This window comes from Molothrus aeneus, chromosome 14, assembly GCF_037042795.1.
Source record: "Molothrus aeneus isolate 106 chromosome 14, BPBGC_Maene_1.0, whole genome shotgun sequence".
Classification (NCBI taxonomy): Eukaryota; Metazoa; Chordata; class Aves; order Passeriformes; family Icteridae; genus Molothrus; species Molothrus aeneus.
The window spans coordinates 14,919,510-14,929,826 of NC_089659.1; the positions used below are offsets into that span (position 1 = coordinate 14,919,510).

Genomic DNA, 10,317 nt, shown 5'->3' on the forward strand with positions numbered 1-10,317 from the left:
CTCCTCCCTCTTACTCAGCTCTCAGTCACTGCTGGTTAAAGAATCATCTCATCAATCACGATGATTCTAAAGATTCAGAATCATCATTTTTTCAGTGCAGGAATGAGAAGCCTGATGAGTGCATTACCATGTTCTCATTCCAAGACTTTCCATCCTGTGAGTGAGCATCAAGGAATGACCCTGTGAATGTTCTCCTGCACTGACAGCGTTCTCCAGTCATTTCAGCTTTTTTCCCTAAAATCAGAGTTCTCAAACTACATCAGCACCTTCCCAGTAGTACAACCAGTGAAGTTCAGTGTATGAGCATGAACTGTCTCTCACTGTAAATGATGGGATATAACAGAAGTTGAAATGAGAGAAAAGGATTATCCAAACTTTGGTATTTGCCTCTTATTTTAACTCATTCCTGAAACACTGTAAACGTGTTTAGGCTAAAAAATATTTTATGATGCTGCAGCAGTCTCCCTTCAGTGTGTAAGATTTCTGAAAGGGAAGTTCTAGAGAGAGAATCTGCAGTTAAGTAAAATCTGAATATGAAACTCTTACTTCCATCTCTAATAACTAGCAACAAGCCCCTCAGTCACCAATTGCCAACACACAGCGATGTATCAACCTTAAGATTAAAAGATAGAAAAGATCAACCTAGAACCTCTGAAGTTTTACTTCCAGAGCAACCCAAACCATACCATTCTCACTGAAAGTGTAAAAAATCCAAACTATTTTCCCAGTGTAGCACAGCAAACACTCCCTTGTTCACCCTATTCCATGCCTAGGAAGGTGCTGAATTAAGCCTGGCAGCAAATATCCCACTGCAGAGACACAGCCCAAGGTGCTCCACAAGCATTCCTGACTACCTCCAAAATGGAAAAGGACTTGGTGGCTTAAAGATGAAGGCACAGTTTTACAGGAACAGCAAAGAGCAAACACTGACACACATGGGGCCCGACAGCATTCCCTGATCTCACTTCTTTCCCTGCACATTTCCTTGTTTCTACAACCCACAACAGCCCCAGATAAGCAGCCCTTAATCTGAATATTAGCAATGATGTTACTAACAAACAGCTCCAAAAGGCAGGCAGCAAGAGCAGCAAATTCTCCTGGTGACTTTTTTCCATAATAACTTCCAGAAAAAAATGCTTAAATCACAGCCCAGAGCTAAACAAGCAATTCTATTTTCAGGTTCCCAGAAGAACTTGAATCAAAAATCCTTCTTTTCACCTCTGAGAGAGTTGTAAATGGATTTTAAGTATTTTTCTAGAACATGAAGCTCCAAACATCCAGCTGAAAAAACCAACATTTCCCAGATCAGATTTTCCTTAAAGGATGGAAAAAGGCAAAAGGTGTGTGCTTGTCCAAATCCCACGTGGCAAAATGAAACAGGAGCAAGGATATTATCAGCTCCTCAAATATATTAGAAAATATTTTGAAATATGATTAGAAAATATTTTAGAAAATAATCAGAAAACTGGAAAAAATTAGAGATTAATAATACAGGCCAAAACCATGCATGTTCAAATAATGCAGAGCTGAAAACGTGCTAAGTGAGAACAAATGCTGCATCTTGGGATAAATCATAAAGAAAATATGTTTTGTTGCCTTAGGATGTGAAAAATCCTATAAAAGTTAAAATATGAGAGCACAAGAATGCAACAGAACCAGATGAGTTCTCTGACACAGTAACCACACAGGTACAATAGTTCTAGAAAGTGAAAGATTAAGTGAAGCCAATCTATTATTTTTAAAAAACTCTCCCGGTCCTGACTGCTTGAGCCAGGCTGAGATAAGCTGCTCCAGTGATAAGCACAAGGAAAGAACTATTAGTGAAGTCACGTCAGGGCTGGGAGAAATTCAACGCCTAAACCTGTTCATGGTCCTGTGGTTGGAAGCATCACCTCAGAGACCACGAGCAGAGAGTCCTCCCTGGAGCTGGGACAAGCAGCTTCTGGATCCCTGAAACCAAATCCCCTGGTGTGACTCTGATCCCTGTTTGGACAATGCCCACAGGCACAAGGGGGGATTCTTGGGGTGTCTGTGCAGGGACTGGAGATGGATTTGATGATCCTTGTGGGTCGCTTACAAATCAGGAGTCGGTGATTCTACAGCTGCTGACTACTCCTTCTCCAAGGAAGGGAACAAACAACCCAAAAAAGTCTCTTTGTGATTGCTACTTAAACTAAGATGTCTGTTTTGACAGAGATGGGAACCATGGAGCTCTGGGAACCATCTCTTTTGGGAAGCCCAGTGGAACATCTCTTCAGAGCACAGACTGGAGGCAGGAGCTGCAGACTGGAACGCGGCAGCAACGTGGCCCTTGGGAGGCTGCTCTGCTCCCATTCCTGCTGGGCAGGTCCAGCTGGGCCTCAGCACTGGCTTTCTCTCCTCTAGGTAGTCATCCAACACTTCCCTCATTTGCCAAAATAACCATCAATTAAGAATCCATTGACAACTGTATCAAAAAGCAGTGGAGGAGGCCAAGAGGCCAAGACAGCTGAGCAAGCAGGAAATTACTGATGACCTCAAATAGAGAATCTCAGCAGACGGAAGCTCAGACACTGGACCGGCACAAGATGCCATTAATATGCATCTGGACTGGAATTAAAAAAGCCTTTACCCACGGGGGTCTCTGGAGAGAACAGGTTGGAACGACCATGCTACAGATGATGTTTTCCTGAGGTGACAAAACCGTAACATCTCTGCTCTGCTAATGCTGGGATTGGCAGGATCTATAAATACCAGCACCTCGGACTCAGGGCTAGTTTTAAATCAATGCAGATGGGCAAGGCAGGAACTCAGAGCCAAATCCCATAAGCTGTTCCATACCAGCACAGCCGCTCATGGATACAAATTCCCCACTCTCCAAAAACAGCTGATTTTCTGTTTTGCCTGGAATTATGTGTTTTTCAGCACAAAGACCAAACCAGGCTGAGCCAGAAGACTCAGTCCATCAGGAAGTTCTTAAAACCAGAGCAGAGCCAGTCACCTTTATCAGGAATAAACAAAGATAATGTGGAACAGCAGGTCACTGGAGACTGTGCTGATAATCGGAGTCGTTCAGCTCGACTCATCTGTAGAGCAGCTGACTCCACACCAAGCTGCTGTGGCTCATTTAAAACCAGAGCACTAATTGCCTGCAAGTTGGACACACTTCAGACCTTCAAAAGGCCGGGCTGGACGGGGCTTGGAGCAACCTGGTCTAGTGGAAAGTGTCCCTGCCCATGGCAGGGGGAACAGGATGGGCTTGAAGGTCCCTCCCAACCCAAACCAGTCTGGGATTCTGATTCACAGACCCTTCCGTTTACCAACACATCTCATGTCTCAAGACCACCTGCAGTCAGTGAGAATGTAAAAACCACTGTGCAGTACACCTGGAGAATTCAGCCTGGAGAAGAGGGAACTGAGGGGAGTCATTGGGGGCTGCAGCTCCAGTCTCTCTCCCCGAGAGAGGAAACAGGACCCAGGGAATGGCTGGAAGTGTGTCAGGGGCATTTAGGTGAAGATCAGGGAAAGGTTCTTAGAGGGTGTCAATCACTGCCCAGGCTCCCCAGGGAATGGACACAGGCCCAAAGCTCCCAGAGCTCCAGGAGGGTTTGGACAACGCTCCCAGGGTGGGATTGTTGGGGTGTCCATGCAGGGCCAGGAGCTGGACTGATGGTCCTGTGTGTCCCTTCCAGCTCAGGATCCTCTGTGACTCTGTGATTACCTAGACAGGCAGCCACATGCTGCAGGCAAAAAAATGCTCCAACGTGACAATAAACAGGAAAAACAAAGGGAGCACAAATGCACATAAACTTGCATTCTGTGTGGTTTTGCTCCATGCGTACAATACTTATTAGCGTGTCTTAAATTACTCGTCCGCCCTGTGATACCTGGTATTTAAAGTAAAAGATTAGGTTTATTTAAAAAAAAAAAAAAGGAACAAAGGAATCTCAGTGAGCTTTCAGATCTTGCCTAAAAACTCGAGTGAAGTGGGAGTAAACATTCCCTAGATAAAAACCATCCAGTGGCCATTGGGCTGCTCCATCTTCATCACTCCCAAAAGCCCAGGAGCAGTAACAGCGTACTCAGTGGTCACAGTATTGGCATATTTTCTGAAAAACAACACTCAGAACCTGAACAGCCACACTGAGGATGGAAAACAAAGCTGAAACAACAGAACAAGAAATACTCTGTCTGAATATTGGGCACACAAACAAATCAGACTTCTCTGGGTTGTAAACCCTCACAAATTCAATTACCTGCCTGACCAGAGTAGCTGCACTACCCAGCTGAGATTGTAAACGATTTTGGGTTTCTGACTGTAAAAAGCAGAAATGGGTTGAAAAAAGCCCTTTACTTCCAACTGCTGGCATCTCAAATTTAATTTTGGTTCATTATGTGCCTGAGATAATTATAAAGAAGGTTGGAGTGCTTTGTGTCCTTCATAACCCTGGCTCTGTTCTGAACATTACAGTCAGACATCCAGCCAGCCCTGAAGTCGAGGAGCTTAGGTTAATAAACAATCATATGCAGCCAAAAGTCCAAATTCCAAACACAGCAAACCCTAAGCAATGAGGGAGAAAAGGCCTTTCTTCAATATCCTTAACACTCTGAGGATTCACAGACAGAAACTCAGGTCATCCCACCTGGCATCAACCTGTCTCACTGTAATGATTCATTTATAATCCTGTTCCTTACTGTAAACCATGAGAAACAGTCAAATAATACTAGATAAATGGCCAAACTAAAAGTATGGGTTAGTGCTGATTAGTTTAAGACACAGGAAAAAAAATCTTAAATTTAATTATTATATGAATTTATACAGAAATAAGAAATTTCCCATTAACTCCAAAACTCACTTCAAAATGTTTTTTTCTCTTGTTTCTGAAATGTTAAAGAAAAGTACATGTTCACACACATATTTAAAGAAAGATTTTAAGGTTTTACGGCTTTTATATCTGTGCCACAGAGAATGAAAGGAAAAAAAATAGTATGTTAATCAAAGTGATATGCAAAACCACTCTGTCTGACACAAGACTGCACAGTGGCATTGCTAACACTCCTCCTGGATATTGGGTGCAGTACCACGCTAAACCTGAGACAGCCCACAGTTAGATTTCAGATTCTCTAGGAATACCATAGAGTACCAAAGTCTATTGAATGCAGAACTTACTCTATGTCTGCTCACTCAATTTACAGTCCCAGAATTATCCACAAGATGTGTGAGGAAGCCCAGCTTCCACCTGAAATTCTGCAGAGGCTTTAGAAAGGGAAAGGCAGCTGGTCCAAAGGTCTGCTCTGGGCACAAGGAGTTCTGTCCACACCTGAGCTCCTACAACGTTGCTAAAGTGGGAAACCAGCTCCCGAGCCAGATGCAAAGGAGTTTGAGCAACAGTAATGGCAAAATCCCACGTCACTATTGCTCCATGGGAGCCGGGAGAGGCCAGGACGTGCTTTCCATTCCTTGCAGGTGAGTGCCAGCGCTGGGCACAGGTACCAGAGCTATAAACGCTATGGGGAAGTTTACAGTCGTCCAACTGCAAAGTGCTACATCAGCGCCACACGTCATTGCCCAGAGCTCCCAGAAATGAAAACAAGGCCGCCTGGACCCTTTGGAAAAGGACTGGAACAGCTTCAGTTTTGTCACTTTCACACAGACACATCTCGGGGGGTGCGGGGCCAGGGGCCACCCCCCACCCCCGGCCTTGCGGAGGGACTGACCTTCCTCAATGACACACATTGATAGGGTTCAGCACTCAGCAAAAGCAGCCACTCCGTGTATTTCACCGGCATTTAACAGCCACAACACCACACTTCCTAACCCCTCCTTTCCTGCCTGACAGCAGGCCCAGACGCCGCGGAGAGGGGCGGGTTTCGCGCAGGCCGCCGCAGGCCGGGAATCCCTGACCCAGCCCGGCAGCGCCGGGCCCGGCGGCACGTTCGGCACGTCCCCCCCGCCGGGCCGCGGCAGCGCGGCCGAGCCCGGCCCAGAGCGGGGCAGCCCCGGGGGCGCGGGCGAGGCGGCGGCGATGGCGCGGGGGGACCGGGGGGGATCCGCGCCCCGCGCCCCCCGCCCCGCCGGCTTCGCCGCGGCGCCGCCGCAGCCAATCAGGGGCCGCCTCACATCGCCGCGCACCGCTCCCCGCGTTGTAAGGCGCAGCGCCATTGGCCACGCCGGGTCCCGGTGCGTGCCCTCGGATAACCCCCGGCCCCACAATAGCGCGGCGCGGCCGCTCCGCCGGTGCCACCGGGCGGCCCACGGGGGTTTCACCGGCAGCCCCCGGCCCCGCCGCGCCTCCGCTCCCTGCCCGCCCCTCCGCTCCGCACCCCGCGGCCCGCCGCGGCCTCGGCGGGGAGCAGCCCGCAGCCTTAGTGGGGGGGACACACACACACGGGGCGGGGAGGGGGGGGAGCGCGGCGCCCGGTGCGGCGGCGGCGGCGCGGGGGGCGGAGGGAAGTTGTCGGAAAAGTCAAGAGTGAAACTTGTCTCACCAGGTCCTCGAAGCTCCGGCGGTGCTCCTTGCCCTGCCAGTCCAGGCGCCGCGGAATGAGCTGCGGGAGGGACACGGGGACGGGGGCGGCCGTCAGAGCCCGAGCGACCCCTCCCCGGGGAGCCCCCCCCAGTGCCCGCCTGCGCCCCCCGGGCTGGAGCCCCCCGGCCGCTGCCCCCGGCCCCGCCGCGGGGCAGCCGCGCTCCCGCCGGGTGTCCCGGGCGGAGATGGGCTGGGTTAGACGGGGCAGGGCAAACGCCGACCCCGCCGTCCCGAGGGCTTCCCCCGTCCCGCCGGGACAGGCGCCTCACCTGGTGCTCCTCCAGCTCCTCCACCAGTACCTGGGGACAGAGGGACACACAGACACACACACACAAAGGACGTGAGTCCGGCGACCGCAGCGCAGCTGCTCCGCCGCCCCGTCCCGTCCAGTCCCGTCCCGTCGCCGCCCGCCCGGCCCGGCCGGAGCGCCGGCTCCGCGCTCACCTGGGCAGATTTCTTGCAGGGTCCGGACTGCAGGAACCGGGCGATCAGGTAGTAGAGCTCTGCGGAGGGGCGGGGGAGAGCGGGTTAGACACGGTTAGAACGGAGGGGGTGCGGAGCGCAGCCCCCGCCGCCAGCGATACCCACCGGCTTCCAGCTGGGTCGGGGCGGCCGCCGCCGCCATCCTCCTCGGGAGGGGGAGGGGAGGTGGCGGATGGCGCCCCGGGGGGACTCGGCTCCTAGTGCGGGCGCAGCCCCATGCCGGAGCGGCGGTGCCGGTGCGGGGCGCGGGTCCCGGTGCGGGTGCGGGCGCGGGTCCCGCCCGGGCTCATCGCGGCTCCGCGGACCGAGCGCCGCCGGCACCGCCCGCACCGCCGCCGCCCGCCGCCGGGGGGCGCGCGCGGCAGCGCCGGGCGGGCGGGGGGGCAGGAAGGGCGGGGCGGTGACGCGCCGCGGGGGGGCGCCCGCCACTTCCGGGCGGCGGCTGAGGGAGGCGGAGGAAGAGGAAGGGCCGGGCCGGGAGAGCCGGGATGTGCCTGAGGCGTTTGGCCGCCGTTACGGGGCTGCGCTGAGCCGGGCCGTGCTTTAGAAACCCCGGGAGCCGTCACGGGGGAGCCCTAACGGCTTCTGTCCTCGCGGGTTCCGCCCTCAGCGCTCCCGGTTGTCCCTGCCCCGGCCCTCATGAGTCCAGCTCTTCCCGGCCCTCAGGGCCGCAGTGTTCTCGTCCTCTGGTCGTGGCCTCCTCCCTGGCAGCGCCTGGGAAATGGACCCCATGTGTGCCTCAAACGAAGCAGTTTTTAAGAGAATGAAGGGATTCAGGAATCTTAGGGGTCCTGTCAAGGGTAGGGGGACGGAGCCGGCCACGGAGGGGACACAGGATTGCTCAGTGGGGAGGTGACAGTTTTCCGGGCTCCCGGTAAACAAGGCCTGGCTGCAGGGAAGTGTCTCAGGTTGGGGTGGCTTTAAGAGTTAAAGTGTTTGCTCCCAGTGACCAGGAAATTCCAATATGATGGATACAGCACCTTTGTTCTCAAGGAACAAAGGGGTCAGGGTCAGAGTAGATAGTTTTAATGGAAGTAAATATTTTTCCATGGGATGCATCCTGTCAGAGCTCCTGAAACTGGTGTCACTTCAGCAATGAGTTGCTAAAACACATCAAGTGAATTGTATTTTATCTCAAGTACCTTATATTTGGTGTTAGAAATCCAGTGTAAAAACCACTGTCATCATGGCATAACAAAGGACAGCCTCTCTTCATGCCTAGAATACTGAGAGCTGAATCACTGTGAGTCGATGCTCTGGTAATATTAAGAATAAATTCAGATTGAGCACATATTTATAGCAGCTGCTCGGGACTGGGTTTGCTGTGGAGTGCTGGCTCAGGGTTTTGTTGCTGTGCAGTCAGGAGGGACTGCATCCTGACTCACAGCTCCACAGGATGCCTCCAGGCACCCAGGGAGAAGGATCTGGGGATTTGGCATTAAGCTGCTCCACGTAATTCACCTGTACTCACCTGCCCCTTCATCCACCTGTGGAAGTTGTTTTGTGCCAGGATCTTGGATTAACTGAGCGATTTGTGGACCCTGTTTCCTCTTCATCGTCCTCTAAAGTTCTTGAGTTCTCAGTGACTGTTGAGATGATCACAGAATGGTTTGGTGGAAGGGACCTTAAAGTTCATCCCATCCCACCCCTGCTGTGGGCAGGGACACTCCAAGCCCTGTCCAGCCTGGCCTTGGACACTTCCAGGGATGGGGCAGCCACAGCTTCTCTGGGCACCCTCTGCCAGGGCCTCAGCCCCTTCACAATAAAAATTTCTTCCCAATACCCCACCTAACCTTGCCCTCTGGCAGTGGGAAGCCATTCCCCCTTGTCCCAAGTCCCTTTCCATTTTTCTTGTAGGCTCCAAACAATTACTCTTGAAATGTCTTCAGGGCAGGTTCATTGCTCAGCTCCTCAGTGGACAGACACGAGGTGCCACCTCACCAAGCTGCGAATTCCAGTGGCTTCCCAATAGTAACAGCTCTCCCAGCAGGAGCCCAGAGGCTCCAGAGCTACAGAGCTTCCTGGGAGATACAGGATGAAACTGCTGTTCTCAGAATGAATTCCCAGCCATGAGAAGCACACACACTGATCCCACTCTCCAGAGCGGTAATGTTTCTCCCACCTGTCTTCAGAGCCCAGAACTGCAAGCTCATCTTTTCATGCATGATGGGAAGGCAAAGGAGAAAACACAGATGATGTTTTATAATATACCCTGAAAGTACAAATGCATCTTCCTGAGCTGAACAGAATTCCATGTCAGGGGAAAAACAGCTCCATAAATACTGGCCAGCACCATGTCCTGGTGGGTGCTGGTGTTGGTGCCAACAGCTCCACATCCATGCTTAGGTGAGACCCCACCTGCAGCCCTGGGATCCCCAGCACTGGAAGGACATGGAGTTGTTGGAGCAAATCCATTGGAGGCACCAAGATGGTCAGAGGGAGAGTGCAGCTCTGCTGTGAGGAAAGGCTGGGACAATTTGGGTGATTCAGCCTGGAGAAGAGAAGCTCCAGGATGACCTAACTGTGGCCTTCCACTGCCTGGAAGGGAAGGTGGAGAGAGAGTACATCAGCCTGGAGTGCCAGGAAAGAGGGAATGGCTTCCCACTACCAGAGGGCAGGGTTAGGTGCGATACTGGGAGGGAATTCTGCCCTGTGAGGGTGGAGAGGCCCTGGCACAGGGTGCCCAGAGAAGCTGTGACTGCCCCAGGGTCTCTGGCAGTGTCCAAGGCTGGGTTGTATGGGACTTGGAGCAGCCTGGGATAGTGGAAACTGTCCCTGCCGGCATTCCTGACTCCCTGGCACGTCAGTTTCCTTTCCTTAACGCTCTCCCAGTTGCTTCATCTCTCCCCAAGCCTGCTACAAGGGCTGTTCTCGATACCTCTTCCCACCTCTCCCGGGTTTTCCCCTCCAGGAGTCATGTGTGGTGAGTAACGCCCATCCTCTCTTTCCCCAGGAGCTCCATTTCCACACCACACGTGGATTCTGCAGCTCCATGACTCATCTTTTTCCAGATCCTCTGCATCCAAGCAGCAGCATGCTGGGGGTGATAGTAAATCTCGGAGTGAAAGCAGGATTTTATGGATGTGCTGATTCATCTTTCCTCAGAGCAGAGCTCTGTTATGTAAATGCCAGCAGCAGCTGGTGGCAGGAGGAGGGAGAACAGACTAATGAGCCACGGAAGGATTCACGAGCAGAGATGCTTTAAGGAAGAAGCTGGATTGTAGCTGTTTCTTTCCAAACTGCTCTTTAAAGAAAAAAAAAAACGAAATTTTTTGAGGGATTTTAGGACTAGGAACTGATGACATTCAAATACCCATCGCTTCTC

At 52.3% G+C, this 10,317-nt stretch overlaps 1 protein-coding gene across 1 annotated transcript in view; it reads right to left on the reverse strand.

The window, feature by feature from the left end:
• The window catches only part of BRWD3 (bromodomain and WD repeat domain containing 3), a 49,816-nt gene extending 42,613 nt beyond the window's left edge, over positions 1-7,203 (reverse strand). The window contains exons 1-4 of the mRNA XM_066559405.1: positions 7,098-7,203; positions 6,954-7,012; positions 6,779-6,808; positions 6,469-6,528 (exon numbers count right to left, since the gene is read on the reverse strand). Coding sequence (XP_066415502.1) covers positions 6,469-6,528; positions 6,779-6,808; positions 6,954-7,012; positions 7,098-7,134 — 186 coding nt within the window. The 5' untranslated portion in view covers positions 7,135-7,203. The remainder of the gene's footprint in view (positions 1-6,468; positions 6,529-6,778; positions 6,809-6,953; positions 7,013-7,097) is intronic.
• Positions 7,204-10,317: the final 3,114 nt, after the last annotated feature.